Source organism: Colletotrichum abscissum (genome assembly GCF_030869225.1).
Source record: "Colletotrichum abscissum strain IMI 504890 chromosome Unknown Scaffold_11.1, whole genome shotgun sequence".
NCBI lineage: Eukaryota > Fungi > Ascomycota > Sordariomycetes > Glomerellales > Glomerellaceae > Colletotrichum > Colletotrichum abscissum.
In genome coordinates, this window is record NW_026849999.1 from 555,408 (window position 1) to 578,461 (window position 23,054).

General features: G+C 52.1%; 6 protein-coding genes across 6 annotated transcripts; 2 read left to right on the forward strand and 4 right to left on the reverse strand.

Moving 5' to 3' along the window:
• Nucleotides 1-2,569: 2,569 nt before the first annotated feature.
• CABS01_05514 (uncharacterized protein) lies at nucleotides 2,570-2,767 on the reverse strand (the record flags this gene model as incomplete). Its single annotated transcript, XM_060538883.1, has 1 exon — nucleotides 2,570-2,767. The coding sequence occupies one exon, from the start codon at nucleotides 2,765-2,767 to the stop codon at nucleotides 2,570-2,572; it is 198 nt and encodes a 65-aa protein (XP_060405145.1).
• Nucleotides 2,768-3,380: 613 nt separating this feature from the next.
• On the reverse strand, nucleotides 3,381-6,393 carry CABS01_05515 (PHD-finger domain-containing protein; the record flags this gene model as incomplete). The annotated part of the gene is made up of 6 exons (XM_060538884.1): nucleotides 3,381-5,072; nucleotides 5,128-5,226; nucleotides 5,280-5,397; nucleotides 5,465-5,559; nucleotides 5,627-5,913; nucleotides 6,303-6,393. 6 exons carry the CDS (start codon nucleotides 6,391-6,393, stop codon nucleotides 3,381-3,383), a joined length of 2,382 nt encoding a protein of 793 aa, XP_060405146.1.
• Nucleotides 6,394-8,561: 2,168 nt separating this feature from the next.
• CABS01_05516 (ion transporter) lies at nucleotides 8,562-19,922 on the forward strand (the record flags this gene model as incomplete). The annotated part of the gene is made up of 6 exons (XM_060538885.1): nucleotides 8,562-10,106; nucleotides 10,159-12,543; nucleotides 12,596-14,367; nucleotides 14,420-14,509; nucleotides 14,569-15,028; nucleotides 19,596-19,922. The coding sequence occupies 6 exons, from the start codon at nucleotides 8,562-8,564 to the stop codon at nucleotides 19,920-19,922; spliced, it is 6,579 nt and encodes a 2,192-aa protein (XP_060405147.1).
• On the reverse strand, nucleotides 17,501-18,470 carry CABS01_05517 (uncharacterized protein; the record flags this gene model as incomplete). The annotated part of the gene is made up of 3 exons (XM_060538886.1): nucleotides 17,501-17,612; nucleotides 17,711-17,785; nucleotides 18,370-18,470. The coding sequence occupies 3 exons, from the start codon at nucleotides 18,468-18,470 to the stop codon at nucleotides 17,501-17,503; spliced, it is 288 nt and encodes a 95-aa protein (XP_060405148.1).
• Nucleotides 19,923-20,780: 858 nt separating the features above from the next.
• On the forward strand, nucleotides 20,781-21,158 carry CABS01_05518 (uncharacterized protein; the record flags this gene model as incomplete). The annotated part of the gene is made up of 1 exon (XM_060538887.1): nucleotides 20,781-21,158. One exon carries the CDS (start codon nucleotides 20,781-20,783, stop codon nucleotides 21,156-21,158), a length of 378 nt encoding a protein of 125 aa, XP_060405149.1.
• A 291-nt stretch (nucleotides 21,159-21,449) lies between these two features.
• Nucleotides 21,450-22,719, reverse strand: CABS01_05519 (50S ribosomal protein L2; the record flags this gene model as incomplete). Its single annotated transcript, XM_060538888.1, has 3 exons — nucleotides 21,450-21,551; nucleotides 21,611-21,684; nucleotides 21,741-22,719. 3 exons carry the CDS (start codon nucleotides 22,717-22,719, stop codon nucleotides 21,450-21,452), a joined length of 1,155 nt encoding a protein of 384 aa, XP_060405150.1.
• Between the last annotated feature and the right edge of the window lie 335 nt (nucleotides 22,720-23,054).

Consider the following 23,054-nt stretch of genomic DNA (forward strand, 5'->3'; position numbering starts at 1 on the left):
GGTCCTTCCTTCCTGCCATGGTGCGTGGGGATCGGTGCATGTCCGTCTCTCTCTTTCCCGTCTCGTCTTGGGCAAGTACTGACATGCCTACCTACCTTAGGTACCTGACCTTATTAGGTACGTGCCTACTTCAGAAATCTGTTGCTTCTCGTCCCCTCCTTCCGTCTTTTTTTTTGTCTCTTACAGCAGAAGGTAAGGTACCTTAAAGTATTTTCATCTTGGGCGGCGCCTTGGATTCTCCGTCCTTCAACCGAAGCATGAGATACGGAACTCAAATACTTAGGTTTCTCTCTTTTTCCACCAAGGTAATACTGTAGGTCATATCTCAAGCCATGGCCAACGTTCTTTTCGCTATTCTCACTCGTCTGACATCCTCACTCTGTTCGTTCGCTTCATCACAAACATGCAGCCCCGGTATCTGCATCGTCAACCGTGCCCTTGCATCAGAACCCGGCCTCGCCATTTCGGGCCAGACCAGCAGATGGCCACGACCGTCCAGCTGGTAAATGAAGACTACCTTACCTTACGGATGGATACCTTGCCCTCCTTTCCAAGAGCCAACCGACAATATTCGAACATACGTAGTACCCTTTCCCCCAGCCGACGTCGGAAGCCTGGCCTTGGTCAGTCGTTACTGGGTGCTCAAGCACCGTGTACACCTCCTCCAATTGCAAAGCAAATTTGTTTCTCGTTGTTTCCCATTCAAACCCACATCAATAGGAAACACTCGCAAATCATCCCCACAGTGACCAGGGCCTGCCCGACACACCCATGATACTCAACGCGCGCAGCAAAAATCGGCATCTGAACTTCATTTTCAATCATTATACATCTGCTCAATCCTTCATCTTGCATAGCACATCATCCACTCAGCAACTATCGTTTAGATTCTCCCCAATTCTGCTACGATGTTCTCCGCTCTTAGTCGTTCTCGGCCAGCCAAGCATCATAAAAAACCATCAGGACCTTCTGATCCTGGGCCAAGACTGAGGTGAGGCATACCTGAGGTACCTACTTAGTGTTGGCCTAACCGGAGAGATGAGAGTTTCCGGCCCATAAGGTTCATATATTCGGCTAGCCCGTTGTATTCCGAAGGATGCCGCCCTCTGCAGAGTGCGGGAGAGCTACCGCGCTCTCTCAGTCAGCCTCTGACCTAGTCGGTCTTCTCTGGTCTCTAGACTCCAGTTCAGCTTCTCCATCTTCCATACCGCCATGCTTCCGGACGCCGCAAGAGACTCTGCCCGGTCGTCTGTCATCCGAACCACTTGCCCGTCATTCTGCGCTTGCGGCTTACGCCTGCAAGCTACTTTGCGCCATGTCTTCGTCCGTGCCTCTTGGCTCCAGATCTGGCCCAAGAGCTGGCTCAGAAAATCCCCTAGTCTGCGTCTTAGTGTCTCGTCCTGACTCTTGACGGCGGCCCCATCTCGCCTCTTTTTCGCTCTCTTCTCCACATACGCAGGCACTGGCCGGCCGCGCTGCAGGCACACAGGAACGGCACCGACGGTGGCACGGTGGGATGGATGGATGGATGGTTGGATGCTGCATCCTCAGGCCCCATGTCGATCCCAACGGAGCGCATCCAATGGCATCCGATGATTCCAGCCTCTGGCCCCCTCCAGGCCAAATCTACATACAAACTACCACACTACCCACGAACACCACGTTCCTACACACCAAATCCCCGACTCCCGTAGGCCCCTGCTCTTTACACCCACTGGCACCTCATCTCCAGACGTCCAAAGGCTACGGATACCGCCACATGCATCTGCGCTTTCAACTCGTTTTCCATTCATGCAAGGCACCTGTTCTTGCAGGAGCCATGCATCACTAGGCTGCTGTAACGGCCCCCCCGGCCGGTCCTTAACTCTTCGTCAGTATCCGCAGGAGGACTACATAGGAGTTGAGAATCAGAAATTCACAAATTTGAGTGAGAGATGATGCCTGGGCCCTGGACTCACATGCCGCCTCCGCCATTTCCACTAGATGGTATCCGTATCGGCGTTTACCTCAGGTCCAACACGACTCGGGCTCATCTTGGCACTGCTGCGAGGTAGGGTGGCTGATCATATATGTCTTCCGGCTCTAATGTAGCCCGCGGCCGTCTCCATTCGCCTCTCCGCTTTTCCGCATGTGCATGCATGGTAGCATGGGCACGCATGCCTCATGGCAGACGTGCAGTTTTCTCTGGAGACTGTCCTTTGCCCTCCTCCCATGCTCTTCGCTCATTTGCTTGCTCATATAATTCTGTTCAGGTCGTGCGGCCGGAAGCCATGCGGCGAGGTTGTGCCGAGGTGCAAGTCCACTCTCAACTGCCTCCCTTAAAGTCACCATTAAATCAAGGACGCCGTTGCTCTCCAACCCAAGGATGGCAACGTGCCATCCCCGGTGATGGCACACAGCGACGGCAGGGCGCGACCCCCCGTGGTCCCGTAACGTAAGCGTGGGGGAAAACACGCCAGTGGACCGTGGTGATGATAGACCACCACACGTCTACGATCGTCTGTAATCTCAACAGCCCGAGACATCCCTCGAGACCAACGGGAAAGAGATGTCAAGGATTTGTGCCATGTCAGGCCAGGCAAATACAGCCGAAAATCACCCTGGTTATGTCTGTCCTCGTAGGCCCGTCTTCCCCGTCCTCCCCATGCAAGACATGAGCGAACCGATACATAGGTTGCCGCTCAAACCATTGCCCAAGCCTGTCTAAAAGCTTAGACCATTGGTTCGTTGATCGTGAGACTAGATGTGATTTCTGACTTTGAGTCATCAACCTGTTGTCTTCCAGACCATCCAGATACGGCCTTGAGAGGAAGTCATCGTAGCTGGCTCCGGTGCAGCTGGTTGTGCTCTCTCCCAGAAAGAGCGGTTCACCTCTGAGACATGCAGCGGCATATCTAGGGCCGTATCGAACTACATTCAAACGCATCTCAAGAATAGCTAGCGTGTACTGCTGCTCGTGCAGCTTCATCTGACCTGGGACACGATCAGTCTCTTGTACAGGATACTTGTTGCCATTCGCATATCCCTAAAGAAACGAACCCGGTTAATATCCCCAAACCTGAGGCTCGATCTCATTCGCAGGGATAGCAGTATTCCCCGCCATTTTGTCTCTAGCAATGACCTAGATCACCTTCACATGAGCTCGTGTTGAGGAAACTTTTACTCGTTACTACCTGAGGTATCCTATGCAGTCGTTCGTCATACAAGTACTATCCATACACATCCAAACAGCCAAGTCATGTCCACTCTGTGGAAGGGTCATAACAATTCAACCACCAGGCAGAGCCCATGACATGGCTCCCATACTTCTTATACAGGAGTGACCCCGCGTATTCATCGACTCAGCTGTCTTACGCACGCCTCGGACTCTCTGTCTCGTCTCAAAGCGCATTTGGACTTGCACCTGGAGGCTGTGGCCGTCGGACTGGCTCCGCAGGCTTGATAGGGGGCGTCAGAATCTGATGACGTGGGGACGGCGAAAGCGTCGCCACAGGCGGTAGGACGGCAGGGAGGGCAGGCGTTTTGATGCTTGGGGGCTGCGGACGGGGCGCCGGGGGAGAATGCTTGGTCGGAGAAAGTCCACCCTCAGGAGCGGGCAGTGTGAATGATGAGTGTGCCGAGCCCGGGATGCCATGCTCGCGGCTGATGATGGGCGTGGCAAGCAGACTGGAGTTTCCATGTCTAGGCGATGAGACGTCCCGCGGTGCTGGTGTGGTTCTCGCCCGCGGTGGGCTTGCAGGCACATGGTCGTGGCCGTTCGCCAAGGACTTCTCAGCAGTAGCGTCACGATGGGCTCGCCCATCATCAGCATCATCGTTCTCAGCCTTGGGTGTTTTTGGTTCCGGGCTGGTCTCCTTGGCTCCATTTATCCCTAGAGGTTGGGTCGGTGATCCAGAGCGGCGGCTAGTGATCGCAGACTCTGATAGTGCCCCAATGTCTTGCCCGAGCACCGGTTCCCCCCTCGATGGAACCGACCCGTCATGGCCTGTCGGACTCACCTGGCGGTCGCTCTCCTTTGACGGCTGCTTCGCAGGCGAGGACGCCACGTCAGCTGGGCGGTTTACCTTGAGCTTGATAGTCGTCTTTGGTTTTGCCGCAGCCTCTTGCTCACGCCGCTTGCATGGTTGGCAGACGAAATGAAACTCAGGCTTCTCAGCTTCGGTCTCGCTAATGCCAAGGCATTTGCTGTGCTGCCAGACGTTGCACTTCTCGCACGCCACGCTATGTGTGCCGTCGTCAACCTGGCCGTAGACACCGCAGATGCAATCGAAGATCCAGTCTTCCTCCTCGTCTTCTAGCTCCTCCAGTGCTCGCATGTTCTTCTCTATCTCGGCTTGCAGCCGTCGCTCCGAGATACGACCCGAGCCATTGCGGTTGTCTTCTGAAAGCTGAGAAAGTTCGCGTTCATGTTGTAAGCGACGAGCCTCCCGTTCCTTCAGCCGTTTCTCTCGGGATATCAGTCTGAGGTCCCGCTCTTTTTCGATCTTGAGCTGTTGTTGCTCTTGTTTCTTTGCTGCGGCCCGTTGGACTTGAATGACCTTGGCCTCTTCCTGAGCCTTCTCTTCTTGCTTCTGCTGCTCTGCCTTATTCGCGATGCGGCTAGAACGCTTCGCATTTGCCATCTTAGCCAGACTCAACAGTTCTCTCTCTCGCTGCTGCTCCTTGCGCTTCCTCGACTCCTCCTGCTTCTCTAGGATAGGAAGTAAATGCTCTTGCAACTGGTCTCGCAAGACCTTCTCGTTGTCGTCCTTAGTTTTGTGGAAAGACGCAATGATCTCCTGTACATCTTCCAAGCTGACAGCGAGGCATTCCCATTTCATGCTGCCGAGGCCAGTGTCCTCGGTCGTGTCCCCGGAAGCATCGGTCGGTTCATTTACAGACTGGTCCGCATGATCTGTACCGTTTGGTGCAGAGAGGCGCCGTCTTTTATTTGAACGGGATCCGTATTTCGCAGCTTTGGCCTTCTTCTTGGGAGTAGGTGGGTTTGGCGGTTCAGTCATTCGATAGACTCTATTGTCATCAAGAACAAAATACGTCCGATCGTCTTTGTCCCAGCCGATGGGCTCAATCCGCTGTACAGGCCTGTTAGAATACCAAAGCATAGCAGATGAACTCCTGAGTACTCACCCAGCTAGTCTGATCAATGTCCTTTTGTTCTTCCATCTTCTCCCTGACGCGCTCGGGGCGAGCCATGACCCATTGTGTCATTTGTTGAAGAATTCGTACCTGCGTCTAGGTTAGACACGTTGCACCGACTTAGAGAGTAACCATGCATTTACCTTGGTCAAGACATCGAAGTCTGTGAACTTGGCTGCGATTTCTTCTGTGCCAAAAGGGTTCTTCTCAGGTGTCCTTGCCAAGTATTGCCTTCGCGTGTACTCGTCAAAGAGCTCGTGTCTACGACATGTTAGCATGGGAAGTCCCAACATGCGACAAGCGACATCAACAAGGCTCAATAACGTACGTGAGGCCACGATGCGACGAAACGAACTTCAGTAAGGCGAGACCGATATCCTGGAGAACAGGGGCATTCGGCTTCAGGCAATCGGTCTCGATGTCCTAGAAGCGAGCAGTCAGTAAGTGGTAGCGCCCACGCAATATTGAGTTAAGGCAAAGAATCGCATACCTCTGTATCTAGGTTATCATCAATCTTGACCACCTTGCCAAAGAGATAGATCCACTGGCACAAATTTGCGAATTGCCATTGATTCCGTAAGCGAAGGAGCAGAGAGTCTTCTTCTTTTAAGCCATTCTCAGCCTCCTGCAGTGTCCTTTTGCGAGATGATACCATGGTTCTGCTTGCGTTCTGCGTTGATGCGCCAAGGCGGTCGAAGGAGGAATCGATGCGGCCAGAAATCGTGGGGCCTGATGATGCTGCGTGCTTGCTGGTGACGTCTTGGGTATACTTCAAGACTGTCGCGTCATTGATACGATATAGTCGCGCAGTGAAGCGCCGATGAAATCAAGGTCTCGAAGAGGTATGTTCGAATTGGGGTAGGAGGTTGGCCGTCGATCAATCGAAGTGTCTGCGGGTCAACTGTATGGAAGGGATCGTGAGGTGGTGACGAGCGGCTGATGGTATGGACCAAGACGAAAGCTGATCGAGGAGGGGGAAAAAAAAACCCGAGGTGGGAATTCGAGTGAGTCAAAACGGAAGTAGAATGCTGGGGGCGTTGTTCAGTACTAGAAAGTAAAATAATGGCAAGGCGAGGCAAAAGACACGGGATGAAGTCGAGTGGATGCAATCAAATTACTCTACTTTCTGGCGTGGATGGACGCCGAACGTCAGTGCTACAGCCTACCTTCCTCGATCTTGTCTGGTCTGGACGCGTTTGGGCCGCGGCGTAGGTATCTAAGGTGCAGGCGCGTGGGCGCCTGCCGGGCGGGTGGCATCGAAAACGGGTCCAAGCTTGTGCGCAGGGAGCCTTCTCTACTAAGGTAGGTACCATAGCATTACCTAAGGCAGAGTTACATAATACACTCACGGAGGACAGAACGGGGCAGAACGGGGGGATCAGGACGGAGGTTGGATGCACCGGCCGGTGATGCTCGGGAAGGAGTGGGTCCATCGGGAGCACTATCCTTTTGGCCTTGCTCTCGTGGCTCTCTTTCTCTCCCTTCCCGGGCAATTTTCACCATCCTTCCTCGCATCTTGGCAATCACCCCTGCTGCGATCAAATATCTACCTGATGTGGGCCCAAGGCAAGAAGAAAATAAGAAGAAGAAGAAGAAGAAGAAGAAGAAGAAGAAGAAGAAAACGCTCTACGACCATGTGTGTACTCGCGTCTTATTTCCTGGATTTACTTATCTGCGAAGTCCCTTGATGTTGATGCTCATGGCATTCATTCAGATCACGGCTGATGGCGATGAGCATATTTAGGACCTTGCAACAATATTACGTAGCCATACTCCACAGCGTCGGCCGGACGTAGCCGACACGAGCTGGGCATTGGGCACTTTGCCGTGCTTGCCAGCGACAACCCGAGAAGTAGAATTTCGGGGGGCAAGTGTCCCCATCAGCACAGGGCAGTGACTATTGGCTAGCCCTATCAGAAAACGACCGGACTGGACAGTTGAAAGTCCTAGGTGCTGACAGTAGGTACCTTAGGTACGACTGAGGCAGAAGGCACACTACCTATGTACCACGAGTTTGCGGAAAGCTGTTCATGCGTGTGCCATTCTTCCCTTGGCTGCCGTCTCATCCCCGTCCCATCGTCTCAGTCGGAAGTCTACGTAGGAAGATCCGAATGCCGCATTAGACCCTAGACAGTATTAGGAAGTAGGAAGCCCAGCAAGACTTCGTATCCTCTGCTGCTCTGCATGAGCCCTGCAGCAAGTAAGGTTCCCGGGGCTCACCTCGCAACCTGGCAGTTTCGAGACGGGCTGAAAGGGAAGGGTGAAACACGCCCACGGCTGGATACACACTGTGCTGATACTTTTTCGGCCCCTGACGGCGCCCCATGTTCTCGGGACCCGAATCAACCTGGAAGCCTCTGCCAGCGACCACTGACCACTGCCTGCGCGCCACTTGCGGACCTCGATGGCAGGCAGTCAGCAGTACAGTCATCTTTCTCTCATGGCAAGCTTGAAAAAGCATCTCAATTCAAGTGCTGGGTGGGCACTATACTGTTTTATTAAAACTGTATTCTTGTACTTGTGACTCAGAAAGAATTAACTTTCTTCGATAACAAGGTACTTAGACCACTGCCTGCCTCCTTGTCCTCCAAAGTGCCTGGGTACTGCTAGTGCCTGGGAACTTCAACGGTTAGACAAGTACTTACCATTCCAGCTTGCCTTGTGGGGGAGGCCCCCTGCCGCGCCAGCCGTCTTGGGGAGTCAGCCATGGATAAGCTGAGAATAGAAACTCCTGTCTCCGACTGCCCGCCTTGTGGGGGCACCGATGACAAGTATCCTTACAGTGCTTTTGATTCTAGGCACTCAATCCGCCATGGACAAGGTGCCTTAGTCAGCCTATGCCTCTTTCTCCTTCACTCCATCACCTCGTCGGGGACTTCGATACGAAGAAACACTCGACAGCATTGGTATTGTTCCCTCGCTCTTTTCCTCCCTCGTACAACGAACGCGGACCACAGGACGAAATCGCAAACGCACCGCCCCGCTCACGACGGAAACACAGAGTCCACACTGTCAGATTGGTAGCGTTCGAAAACACAACGCCAGACCCTCTCTACAGGCATCCAAACCCCGACTCTACGACCGACGCACCGTCTGTTGCCCATCGGGGACATTTCATATTCCCACACAACGAGCCCACCGCACTGTCGGAACTTGCGATTTAATCCGTTCCATTCGATCCGAAATCTGGTAAAACGAATTGTCGTACGCGACGCTATTTCGCACTACGACATGTTCGCAATCTTTTACCGGCAATAGTTCTGGACATGCGATCCGTGGGCTTGGCCACCCTCCGACCGGCACACAAAGACAGCCACTCCTTCTGCTCGCCCACAACGGCAGTATCTGTCTGTTAACACGCGGCTACACTTCATTGACTGCACCAAGAGCAGCGATCCAGGCGCAAATCGAACCCAGATCCTTCGATGCAAAGCAACAACCCCTACTCCTACGAGATGAGCTCGCGACAAGACGAGTCCTCGGGCTCTGGCAGGGAGGGTCTGCAGGCAGACTCCCAAGCCGAATCTCAACGCGGCCGTCGAGGCCAACCGCAAATGTCTGCTAACGGACTCGGTCTTTCAACATATTGGGAACAGCCCTATGCTCAGTCCAACAGTTCCGGAGGCCCTGACTCCCCCATCGATGCTTCAGCATTACAATTCGCCTTACCACCTGATATTAATCAGCCTCCTCCATTTCCCCGATTAAACTCGCCATCTCTCGACTCCCTCGACCGACCGTCACCATACTTCGAAGAGGCTACAAACCCCGATTACTATGAGGATAGGGTGCCTCTTACATCCAGGGCCCAGCCCATTTCCGGCTCTCTAAGCGCAAATGTGGGGGACGCTCAGCCGAGAGATAGTTTCCAGACAGTATCCGACATCGACAACGCGCCACCAAGGACGCGGGATGCAAGATCGCTCGGGTATGACTTGGAACCTGGCGGCAGACGTCCAAGCTATGGGGCGACACTGAGCCCGGGAGGGGAGCAGCGACGCTCTCGCTCGCCCTCTACTACTGGCGCCCTCCTCAGGGCGGGCTCCATCATGAGGGCCATGTCTCAGCGTGTTGTCAATATCAGTGGTGAAGGTGAACTTGTGGACCATCGGACATCGCGGAGTCGATCTCCGTCACCGGCCCCGGACCGCCGTCAGCAGCTACACAACTCTGCTCAGATGTTCACCGATACCTCCTACCATTCCAATCTCTTCCAAGTACCTGAGAAGGGTCCCGAAGGGGAGAATGTATTCGCTGATCCTCCTCCGCCCATGCAACAACGGGTGCCGATGCAGAATCCTCTTAAAGGAAAGTCTTTAGGCATCTTTCCTCCCACTCATCCGATCAGAACGAAGCTATGCGATCTGCTGGTGCACCCGTTCACTGAGCCCTTCATTCTCATACTTATAATCCTTCAAGCTACTCTTTTGGCCGTGGAATCGGCTCCAGATGTCTTCACGAACCCGCGGCCAGCCTCATGGGGAGTCACCTGGATTGATTGGGCGATTTTGGTACTGTTTATCATCTTCACACTCGAGTTGATTGCCCGTATTTTGGTCTCCGGTTTCCTCTTGAATGCCTCCGAGTACAGCACCATCGATCGCCAAAAAGGAGTCCGAGCAGCGGTTGTCGATCAGTACAGAAATTTGTTCCAGCCTCAGCGGCAAAAGTCTGTTAAGGCTCCGCGACAACAAATTCACCTTGGCCCCTCGGCTTTTCAGCGGTCCTTCACAATCATGCAGGGTCAGACTCTGCCACAGACTGTCGAGGAGCAGCAAAGGTATCAACTTGCCCGACGAGCATTCTTGCGGCATTCATTCAACCGGCTTGACTTCCTCGCTGTTGTTGCCTACTGGATCTCCTTTGCGCTGAGAATCACTGGCGTCGAAAGTGAGAAGCATCTATACGTCTTCAGGATGATTTCGTGTCTTCGTATCTTGAGACTGCTTGCTTTGACGAACGGCACAGCGGTTAGTAATCCTGCCCTACCCCTCTCAAGTGCGCCACTAATTGAATAATCAGATTATCCTTCGAAGTCTGAAAAAAGCTGCACCGCTGCTTGTACGAGTCGCCTTCCTAATCACGTTCTTCTGGATACTGTTTGCCATCATTGGAGTACAAAGCTTCAAGGCCAGTTTGAGTCGGCAATGTGTCTGGCTTGACCCAACAGACCCGACTAATAAGGAGAAATCCTTCACAAATGACATGCAGTTCTGTGGAGGATTCCTCAACAACGATACTGGGGAAAGCATGCCCTGGGTCATGATGGAAAATGATGGTATTCTGGACAATTTCAGAAACGGCAGCAAAGCCGGAAAAGGCTTCCTTTGTCCTCGTGGCTCGATCTGTCTTCAGCAAGACAACCCATTCAACGGCACTGTCAGCTTCGACAATATTGCTCAATCACTAGAAATGGTGTTTGTCATCATCAGTTCCAACACCTTCTCCGACGTCATGTACTACACAACCAACTCCGATTACCTTCCCGCAGCTCTCTTCTTCGGCGCCGGCATCATGATTCTTATGCTTTGGCTCGTCAACTTGCTTATTGCGGTCATTACGTCTTCCTTCCAGGTTATCCGAGAGGAAAGTCGGGCGAGTGCTTTCACAGCTCCCGAAGAGCCACCGGCGCAAGAGCCCATGGACGAACCGCCTCAGAAGGTGCCTGCCTTGCAGCGAATCTACGACAAGACGTTTCTGCTTTGGATTGCAGTCATTGCCTTCGGTCTCATGGCCCAGTGCTTCAGGAGTTCCAAGATGTCTAAAGAACGCGGGCAGTTCATTGACTCGGCCGAGGTTGCTGTCACTATCTTGCTGGACATTGAAATCATCATACGTTGCGCCGCAGGCTGGCGTTCTTTTCACAAGAGCAAGCGTAACCTCATCGATGCGGGCCTCGCCATCATCACAACCATCATCCTGATCCCGCCAATCCGGAATTCTGGAGAAACTTATGCCTGGCTGACAGTCTTCCAAATTGTACGAGTCTACCGACTTGTCTTGGCTGTACCAATGACCCGGAAACTTATTGTCATGGTCCTCGGAAATTCGAACGGTATTGCCAATTTGATGTTGTTCGTCTTCTTAATCACCTTTCTTATGGCGATTTTGGCGGCTCAACTGTTCAGAGGCGAGATACCAAGTCACAGCGATAGTGGCGACCTCAACGAGGTCTCCTTCTTCACTGTCTACAACTCCTTCCTCGGCATGTATCAGATCTTGTCGAGTGAAAACTGGACTTCCATGCTGTACAACGTCACTTCTTACTTGAATGAGCACGATACGGGCTGGATTGGCGCTGTTTTCCTGATTGGCTGGTTCATCCTGTCGTTCTTGATTCTCGTCAATATGTTTATTGCTGTCATTCAAGAAAATTTTGATGTTTCTGAGGATGAGAAGCGCCTCGAGCAGGTCAAGGCCTTTCTCCAAAGAAAAGAACTGGGCAAATCCGCTGGTAACCTCACGCTGTCAAACATCTTTACTTTCGGCAAGGCTAGACGGAGAAAGGATCCTCTGGACTACGGTCCTGCCATGATGGAAATGCTTCTCAAGGACGCCGTAGTGCACGAATTCCTCGATGATGCCGCAGATATGCCGCAGGATACACCCAACGAGGAACGTTCGCCTACAAGGGCTCAAACGCATCACGTTGGTGAGGTCAGGCCTGGTTTCTTGTCTTCAATGTGGGGGAAGTTTAAGTCTATATTCAGCAGCAAAGACCCGAATCCGTTCTACTCGAATCTACGGTTCGATGGTCCCAACGATACTCTTGATCCGCGGCAAATGGCACGGCAGGCGGTTTTCGCCACATCAGCGCGCAAGAAAGCCCAGCGGGACTATCTTGCAAGACACCCCAATTACAACAACTCGCTATTCGTCTTTACGCCCAATAACCCTATCAGGCGGTTCTGTCAAAGAATCGTCGGTCCTGGCCGAGGAAATGAAAGATTCGAAGGTGTCGAGCCTAATAAGATTGCCTGGTATACTTCCTCAGCTTTCATCTACGCATGTATCGTTGCAATGGTCGTCATTGCTTGCGTCACAACACCGCTTTACCAAAAGCAATACCAAGCCGAGCATCCTGAGTTCAGCATTACGTTTTGGTATGTCTGGACGGACTTGGCATTTGCCACAGTCTTCTCGGTTGAGGCTGTAATCAAAGTCGTCGCGGATGGCTTTTTCTTCACGCCGAACGCCTACTACCGGAGCTCCTGGGGATTCATCGATGGCATAGTGCTCATCACCTTGCTCATCAATGTTGGTACACTTCTCGCCAACGATGGCGCCGTCTCTAGAGCCATTGGTGCATTCAAGGCTCTTCGTGCTCTACGCCTGCTCAATGTTAGCGATAGCGCGAGGGATACTTTCCACTCACTCATCGTAGTTGGCGGATGGAAGATCCTCAGTGTAAGCTTCACCTCCAAACCCACAAGCAATCTTTTTCTCACTGATTCTACAGGCTGCGTTCGTGTCCATCTCCCTGCTAATCCCCTTCGCCATTTACGGACTGAATATCTTCAACGGCCAGATGGTTAAATGCAATGACGGAGATGACTCCATTATGCTCATTTCCGATTGTTTTGGCGAATTCAACAATACACCCTTCAACGACGATTGGCCCATGTTGGCGCCACGTGTTCCCTCCAACGACTATTTCAGCTTTGATGACTTTGCAGCGTCATTGTTCGTCCTCTTCCAAATTGTCAGTCAAGAGGGTTGGACCGATGTCATGTTCGCGGCACAGGCAGTCACAGGGCTCGGTAATCAGCCCAAAGACCTCAACCGTCAGGGAAATGCCATGTTCTTTGTTGTCTTCAACCTGTTGGCCACAGTCTTCGTCCTCACGCTGTTTATCTCAGTGTTCATGCGCAATTATACGGAGCAGACTGGAGTTGCCTTTTTGACAGCTGAGCAGCGGTCCTGGCTTGAACTACGAAAACTGTTACGACAGATTTCTCCGTCCAAGAGCTCATACAATGAATCAGAGAAAACTTGGAAGAAGTGGTGTCACAAACGCGCCATAGAGAAAAGGGGCAAATGGTATACAGCCGTCACCTACGTCCTCATATGCCATCTCCTACTCCTTCTACTCGAGTATCACGGCGAACCACAATGGTGGACAGACTCTCGGGATGGACTATTTTTGGCATTCACGCTAGTCTACATGGCCAACATTGCCATCAGGATCATTGGTCTTGGCTGGGCCCGGTTCCGAAGGAGCTCATGGGACTTATACTCGCTAGTAGTTGTCACCGGCGCGTTCGTCTCTACATCCGTGCTCATCATCAGCAGAAATAGCGATACGTATGTGCAGCTCCACAAGTTTTTCCTTGTGGCCATCCTCCTACTTCTTATCCCGCGGAATGATGCTCTCGACCAGCTATTCAAAACGGCTGCTGCAAGTTTAACAACAATTGGAAACTTGCTCGCTACCTGGCTTGTGTTCTTCCTGGTTTTCGCCATTGCTCTTACACAAGCATTCAGTCTGACGCGCTTTGGCGAGAATGAAGAAGCCAACGTCAACTTCCGCAGCGTGCCTAACGCCCTGATTCTTCTATTTAGAATGAGTTGTGGTGAAGGCTGGAACCAGGTCATGGAAGATTATGCGACTATCGAGCCGCCACTTTGCGTTGACAACGCCGACTTCTTTAACAGCGATTGCGGTAGCAAACCCTGGGCTCGTTTCCTCTTCGTTGCATGGAACATTCTGAGCATGTATATCTTTGTCAACCTTTTCGTTTCTCTCATCTATGAGAGCTTCAGTTACGTATACCAACGGTCTAGCGGATTGGCTGCGGTAGACCGTGATGAGATCCGGCGCTTCAAGGAGGCGTGGCGGAGCGTCGATCCTGCCGGGACCGGCTTCATCAGCAAGGATGCATTCCCCCGACTTCTAGGAGAGCTTTCTGGAGTGTTTGAAATGCGCATCTATGATGCCGACGATTCGGTCAGGCAGATCCTAGAGGATGTTCGCAACGATGCCTCGACATCCGGAGCACGCCACATGTCTATAGCTTCTGCGAGTAACTACAGTGCGGGCATTGACATCCAACGACTCAATCGGAGACTCGCACAGATTGACGTTGTCAAGGTTCGCGAGCGTCGCCGTCGGTTCAACATCTTTTTCGAGGAAGTCATGGTCTCTGCGGACCCCGACAAAGGCATTTCGTTCACTTCTGTGCTCATGATTCTGGCCCACTATAACATCATCAATGACAGCAAGAGTTTGAAGTAGGTACTTCCTCATCGACCCTAGTCACTGATCAGACTAACAATTCTGCAGATTGGAGGAATTCTTGCGAAGGCGTGCTCGGCTACAGAGAGTGGAAGAGGAGGTGCGGCGCAGGGTCGTTCTTGGCTTCTTTGACACCTTGTGAGTTTCCTTGATGACTACGGACTATAGAGTCCCATGACTAATGACATCATCTCCAGGTACTGGACTCGCAAGTTCAAGAAGCACATTGACATGAGAAAGTCGGCGAGGATGACTGCTATTCCCCAGCTCGACATCCCTCACATTCTTGTTGACGATGATGATACACGCCACAAGTCCTCGCCGGTGGCCGGAACCGGACAAACGAGGTCAGCATTGCTGACAGTGGAAGACGCTCACAAATCGGTACACAATAGCTGGTCTGGACCAGGGCCGACAGATACGTCGGACGGCGACTACCAGCACCCGCTCAGCTTCCCGAGATCTGGGCCTACAACGCCGAGCCACCAATCGACGCATTCTGCTTTCAGCTTTGAATTGCAAGAAGGAGGCCAGACTTCAGCTCAGAGCAGTAGAAGGGGAAGTGCTGTCACACCACAGAGCCCTGTCAGCCCCGCACAAGTTAGCAACATGCTGGACGACTCTATTTGGCTTGAGAGTATTCGGAGAACTGCAACAGTACGGAAATCGGTCCGAAAATCCGATTGGAGTAGATAGATGCACCAGAAAGTGGTGCGTGGTGGATTTTGTTCCTTCAGCGACGGCGTTTAGGTTTGAGATGAAGACGTGTCATCGATTCTGGGCGTAGCTCCTAGACCATTTCTAAGCCACGAGAGGCATGAGCACCATGAACTTTTCGATTTTCATGTTTGATAGAAAGATAGACGAAGCAACTTGCTCATGGCTTTGGTTGATACTTGCAGCATGATGACAGTTATGATCAAGCAAGGGCTTCGTAGATTGCACGTAGGGTAGTGTAGCTAATGCGGAGGATATCATGAACACGTATTTCGTGTGAAGAAAAGTGAGCACCCGTATTGTCAATCTCGCTGTCCCAGTGTCATACACAAATCCTACGATCATTCTCGACTCTCGTTAACGAAGACGGTCGATGTTATTCTAAGACATGTCTCCGATGCACAGTCATAGTTGACTGCACTCGGGCCAGACGGATTAATGCACCGCTTTGACGCTGTGACCAGACTTGGACGCTTAGAAAGAAGAGACCAGTTTTTCGTTCATCTGAAGACGATGATCGCAAAGCCCATCGCAAAGGGCGATTTATTCCCAGCGACGACAGTGACGGGAACGGCATGACGTGACTGCAAATATCAAGCTTACCAACTCGTACCATCTTTTGCTAGTGTAGCAGAGGACCCTTTAAGATTGAAAGCTTCTCCGTGTATTGAGAGGTTTGCTCCCGTTCGTACACTTTCTCGTGATTCTTTCGTCTCGGGTTTAGACATCAAAACAGTAACGTTTGCTTGGCAGGCGTCAAAGAGAGGTTAAACTTCTTGCGCATGAACAGAGCATCAGAACGATGTGGATTTCCTTCTCCGGAATTACGAATCCTTGCCCATTTCTTCTCCCAGGATTGAAGAATCCGAGGGCTGAAGCTGTATGTTCTCTCGAGCATCTTATAGAAGGATTCTAGAAAGTTTCCATCCTCGATGCCTTTGCACCCTGCTCCAAAAATGCCCTGAACAAACGAGTGCGCTCTCTAGCGAAAAAGATTGAATAAAAGAAGCTGGCCAGTATCAAGCCATCACTTTCAGTATATAGAATACGGGATCACGAGCCGTCAACAGTGAATGGATTTGGCTCTTGGCGGAATGACGGATAGATTAAGTTGCAACAGTGCCAAGAACGCCGCTTTTGACATTGAGGAATGCCTCTTGGCTTCGATACCTGGCCCTAAATTCAGTAATCTTGTGTCTTGGGCCTTGCCTTGAAAGCCGGCAGTAGAAAGATCAGACGAGACGACATAGAAAAGAAGCTTCATCAACCGTCACCCATCGGGGTCGAACATGGTTCCGGGGGTAGGCCTCGGGGAATTGATAAAGTCCTAGTGTAAAGACGGGTCTGAGTCTCGTATTTCGTGACTTTCATGTCTCGTCTCGTCCGGTGTAGGCCCTGGTCTGGTCTGGTCTTGTCCGTGTCTCGTCGTCGCTTGGCACTTCCTCGTTTCATCTTCGCGAATGTTTCAATATGCCCCTCCTCTCCTACTTTGTCCGTCCTGGGCGCACAACTGGCTGTCTACTTTCTGACGGGGAGATCGGGGGCCATCGACAAGATTGAGAGAGATTTTTCGTTTGTTGCACGCTTTCACTGCTTGTAGTATTATCCGGACTCTCACTCGACACTCGTCTACACAGACGTGGGCACGATTTGCAACGATAGGCAATGGACAGGACAGGGGTATGGTGAGGGGATACCCAGGGGTGGCCTTGTTTCCAGTGTTAGTGAGCCCATGTCCCATCACGTTATTCCTCCCCTCTCCTAGCTTTTAATCATGAGATCGACGGATGCCCCCCGAAAGAGAGGACACTTGGACATCTGTTTTGCCGGAGGATCAGTTAGGAGATGTGACAGCAAAGCGATTAGGAGAGTGAAGATCCTGGATTTGGAGAGTTTGATGCGTGTGATGGCGTTTGTGATTCGGGTATAACTTCAAAGGAACGGACGAGCTTCCTGTTTAGTACTCAGAACAACAACACGAGGTTTGAGATGAAGAACCGACAGGAATATGACCTCTTTGATGTTACCTGTCCGCCGTACAGTGCCCTGATGGAACATGTTCTTTGTAATTAGCTTCAACACCACACCCACTACGGGTATCGGCAGTCCCTTTTTTTTCTTCTTTTTTTTTTCTTCACCTGTGTCATTTACGATGCAATGGGAAGACCATATAGATAGACTGCCACAGTCTCACCTAGATTGATATGCCCTTTTTAGCATATAATATCGTGGGCTTATATGAGTAAGTCTCCGGGCAGGCCCAAGAATATTCGTGGCAGAGCATCGCCACAGTGGCTCAGAGAGTTCTTCCAGAAGGCTTCGACACCCACATCACGGGCTTTCCGCCGCGTTGGCAACAGCCATCCTCGTCAAGGGAAAACGCTGGTGCGAACGAGTGGCACGAACGCCGCGCTATGGCGATGAGCACGTTATGCGGTTGCGGTCAACCGTCCAGCGGTAGCCATCCACCACATAGCGCACATGCCTGTCCATAGCTTGCCCTTCAACCCTCCCAGGCTTGAGGCTATGGGTTTGGGCAATGCTCGGTTCTTATTTTGGGAAAGATGGCATTATTGAAGCCTTGCACATAAGTAGCAGCGGATTATCCGGATGGAGACATACGCACGGCGCTGAGGCTGAGGAGGGTGAGGTGTTTGTACGTAATCGTGGCCACTCACCAACTTGTAAGTCCCAGAACTGTCGTCAGGGTCAGCGTCAGCATCAGCGTCAGCCATGAAGCACGCATGACATCGGCAATTTCGTTGGCGGGCGCCCTTGAAACAGCCGTGCGTTCTTTGTCTGCACCGCTAGGTTGTCTGGCTGTCACTCTGTCCCCCCCTGACGCCTACCTAATCCAGCACTACTCTTCCAGTCTTCGTATCTTACTAGACTCTGCTCTCCAAAGTCATTGATCCGATGTATTATCTTGGCCCCCGTGTCAGTAGAATCGTAGCGACGATGCGTGGGGTGGCACATTGAGGGATGGACGCTCACCGCCTGTGCGTTAACAGACTTTTTTTTTTTTTTTTTTTTTTTTGGGCAGTACGGAGTGCGGGTAGCTCTGAAGTCGGTGGAAAGCCAAGATAAGCCAAGCCGAGAAGGCCGTTCCGTACCCGCCCGTATCCTTCCCATACTTTTACCGCAGGAACGGTACCTAAGGAGGTACGAAGAACTCAAGGTACCCCAGGGGAAACTCATCCCTTGCTCCTGGCCCCCCCCCCCTGACGACGATCACACAATGCAGCCAATTGGGACTAAAGGAGCAGGAGGCTGCTACATACCTCAGACTGCCTTGCACCGGCTCCTGGGGCATCTCTTGCACGTTACAGAGCACTCGTTGCCTCTTGCCCTCGCGTGCTGCTTCCATAAACCGCTGGTTCATGCTCTGGATCCGTGACTGTCTTCCTTTACTGGGTATGTAAGCCAGAATCTACGGATACTGAACGTATCTCTCGTTGAGAAGGTGGTGCGCAGGTACGGCATATGCGGCACGCCATCTCAAATCTCATGTGGTCTTTCGGTCTCCCACCGGCCCCTCAGTCTTCTATCGATAGAAATCCGTAAACAAGTCTATCATGTCAGAGAAAGACGCTGCCTCAGTATCTATCGCAGTAACAGACTACCGAATTCTTCGATCAAAGTTCATCCGCCAAGCAATGGACGGGCTCAACGCCAGGTTCGACATCCTCGTCCAAGTTGGACCGGTCCAGTCTCATAGACTGAATCTCAGAGCTCGTCAAGTTACCCAAGACGACTCCCAAAACATGCCGTTGCCTACGTACTCACACGCTGCCGTGCAGACAGAAGAGGCATATCTGCGCCCGTCGTCTGAACAACTTGTCTTCGAGCATCCAACACCGGTGGCATCCATGCATCTCTTCTTCCCAAGTTCCCACCGCATTGCTCGTCACCAAAAGAAGGCAGCGTCCTGATGCCACACCTCGCATTGATGCCGTCTGCGTCACACCCCTGAACCTCAAGCCCGTTTCTCCATACTATGTATACATCCTTGGTATTTGAACCCTTCTCACACTTCTTAATCCTCCGCATATCCTCACTCCCCTGTCCACCTCCCAGTTGCCTTCCCTGCCCATCCTTTCCACCTCCCGCGGCCCCTTGTTCCCTCTCTGCCACTTCGCTTCGTCTGCGATTGATTTACTGCCAGGGGCAATTCGCTCGTCTCAGCCGGACTACTGCTGCTGCTGAACCTAGCATACCTACTCTGCCACTAGCCTACTATTAGCCTCAAGTTATTCTCCCTCTCGAGTGTCCATGTTTTCCGACACTTGATATAATCCGTCCTGTTCCCGCTGTTATCAACCAGTTTTTGAACTCAGTCTACTCGACCAACCAACATTTTCAATTCTCGCCATTCACTCGTTCACATACATTCCAGGCTGAGCCTCCAATATCCAACATCTACACCCAGATTCCTCAGTGTTGTCATCGAACTTGCACACTGTCACCTCCCACTCTCTCGATACTACCCACATCCACCAAGCTTTAGACGTACCAAGGTGTCGGAAACGTCTCCTTCTCGTTCAAAATGCAGTCCTCCCGCTTCCAGTCCATCACCTCCCGCTTCTCTCCGAGCACACTCAGAACCACCTTCCGCCGCTCGTCATCAGCATCGTCCCGTGCCAGCAGCGACCGAGGCTCCTTTACTACCACGGCATCGTCTCCCGTCAGCACAATCAACAGCATCGTCTTCCGTCAGCCCTCGATGCTTGACCTCGAGGAAGAGCGCAAGAGCTTCGGAAGCGAGCTCAGCATTCTTGAGCCACGCCCTGTTCTCTACTTTGGCAGCGTCGAGGAGCGTATTGGATCACTATAAGCGCAAATATCACACTTTGGTCACATGTTTTTACGAACGGCGAAGACGATGGACTTTCGACACGCCATGATGTTTATGAGCCTCGGAGCTCTTGGGTCTGAATCAGATTAGACTGGGATCTGTTTTCAATGGGAAAGCTTGGAAACACAGGCGGCGTTTAGGAGTTTGGCTCCTGGTGGATAAGCCTAGAACAGGCGTCCTGGGAGACACTGATTTCTTTTACTGGCTGGAGGCCAGATTACCACTGTTAAGAAATCGCCATGATGCGATTACGATAGAGGAGCAGCTTTAAAAGCGAGACGCAACATGTTAACAGTCTGTTTTCACCTCTTCAAATCAACACAAATGACAAGCAAGCCCAGCGGTCTGGCAAAACCCTCAGTGAATCCGTGAATGAAGCTGACAGTATCCGATTTGACACTTGATACATTACGTGTATTGTTAGTGACAACGTCTGATTCACCGTTGGAAACAACCCGATGCGAGATAATCCTGTTACCATAAAGAGATCTTCATGCACCTCCTTTAGCAGCTCACCAACCTAGCACTTTACTTACTAGCAGTGCCTACAGCCCTCCAGGGTAGAGAAGCGACTGATTCATTTACTTGATCAAATAAAGAAAAGCCAAGGCGACAGTTCCATCGCCTCAACGTCAGCAACTAGCGTAAGTCGGCAACACCTGCGGGAACCCTCAATCAAAACGGGCCGCCCGTCCTAACATCAATTCGAAACAGGCTATTTCAATACACTTTCACGCTTACCAAAAAGTCGTGAGCTATTGAGCTATCCAAAGCCAAAGACACCTAGACAAGCAAGTTGGAACACATCAAAAGTCATTGCTCAGAAAAAAAGAACAAATGTCCCAAGATACATCCTCGGGGGATAACCCCGTCCCGAAGTTGTGGTGGATCATGGTGGGCGGCAACAGCCTCGCTTCATCCCCATCTTGGAACCGATTTCTCTCCATGACAGCCGAACGGAACAAGGTAAGTCGGGACGCAAAGAAAGAGAAGACGGGTTTCAAGGAGGCTCAGAAAGCTGCGAAAGAAGAGCTTGAAAGAGCCAAGAAAACGTATAAGGAGACATTCGCCGGCGGAGTGACGGCCTGGAGGGAGCGGAGCCGTGGAGCAGAAACCACTGCTAACGGAACCGGACCTGGGACCGGTCCAGATCCCGAGCAGCGCACCGAGGAGACGACCACTGCTGGACAAAACAGGCCCGAGGGAGATGGCTGAGCGTCTACGAGCTTGGCTTAATAGCACGGCCGGTTCAATCCAGGGCGCCTCTGCTGCTACACGTGATAGTATATAGTTGTGACCGAAAGACTTGGATAATGGGCATGATCAGAAATGAAGCTGCGGTATCTTGGGAGAATGCGCCGGAGGCCGGCAACTCAACATGAATAGCTCTATGATACAAATACTATGACATACATTTACAGCAGGGGCATCGAGCGTCGTTTCAGGCTCGGTAAATGTCTGTTCGCGTCCGTCTACAGTCGGATCTTGTCGATGGACTAGCATGACTTATGAGGCCTTGCTTCTTCTCTTGCCCATGTTGCGTACTCTGGGCTCGACAACCCACTTGTTGAAGTTGTGCTTGCGACGGGTCTTGAAGCCGCCCTTGGCCTGTAGGATGTGTGTATCAGTAGCTGCGAGAGTATGAGGGGCAGCAGGGAGAAACGTACGGGAGTGCCCCATGGACTGGTAGGGTGGCGGTTACCCTTCGACTTACCACGACCACCACCGTGAGGGTGGTCAACTGTCACACGATTGTTAGTGTTTCCAATACGTAGAGGCAAGGTTGGTTACACGTACCGGAGTTCATGGCAAGACCACGAACCGTGGGGCGAATGTTGAGCCATCTGCTTCGTCCGGCCTTGCCCAATTGTCTGTACTGGTGGTGGGGGTTGCTAGCGACTCCAATCGTTGCGCAAGCGTCTTTGCTGACTCTGCGAATCTCGCCGCTCTGAAGACGAACGTTGATGTACTTGCCCGTAACAACCTTGGTACCGTCGTCCCTGGTCTCTTCCTCCTTGGAAACCAAGATTGCGTAGGTACCAGCACTGCGACAGAACACAGCACCGCCCTTGGCTCTCGAGCCGACGTTGAAGATAACAGTACCAACAGGAATCATGTGCATGGGCAAGCAGTTGCCTCTCCAGGCCGTTTTGGCTGCCAAAATACCGGGATCGACGACGCCACCCATGCTGTCAAGAAGGTCCTTGGGGATACCGGAACGGTAGCTGTGGACGACGTCGCCGGCACGCATACCCTCAGCAGCAACGATGTAGCTCTTGCGCCCGGTAGACTTGTTCGAGAGCAGCGCAATGTGAGCACTTCGACCCGGATCGTACTCGATGCGATCGACCAGATGCGGACCAGCCTGCCAGCGCTCAAAATCAACGGTTCGTATCCTCCTCTTCGCGCCACCTCCGTGATGTCTGACGGTGATCCTTCCAGAGTTGTTACGACCTCCCTTGCCGTGGCCCTTCTTGGGGTAGGTCAGTGGCAGGAAGGGTCGGCCCTTCCACAGGTGATCGTTGATCGGACGCTTCAGATGACGGACTCCGGGTGTTCGCGGCTTGTAGGTGCGCATAATTACGGAGTCGTTGTTTGCTTTCTCGATAGTGGGGGCAGTTGCGGCAGGCTCGCTGGATTTCGTGGCGGGCTTCTCGACGGACTTCTTCCTCGTGGCAGTGGCATATTGTCGAATCGCAAGCCCACGAAAGGCGGTCGAACCGAGGAGACTTGCGCAGCTCCTCTGAGCTGAAAAGAGTATCATAGAGCGCGACATATTGGCATCAATGTGCGGTTATGAGTCCAAGTGAAGGCTCCCTTTTCTCGGGTCGGTTGGTTACGTTCAGGAGAAGCTGGACAGGCGCAGCATATCGCGTAAAGGGACGGCTCGGTCGGGGTGTAGTGGCTGCAGGATAGCGAAGACAACCCTAAGATAGGTCTCAATTGCTCAATTGTGCCCAGAACTATCCGAATTCGACCCTAATTGCTGTTGGGATACTCGTTGGGCGGGAATACAGTCCCTGTTGTCGTGATGGCTGAAGCGGCTCTATCAGGTACGCTTGAGGCCAGTGCAGATTTCGAGCTTTAGGAAATAATTATTCTGCCGGCGCC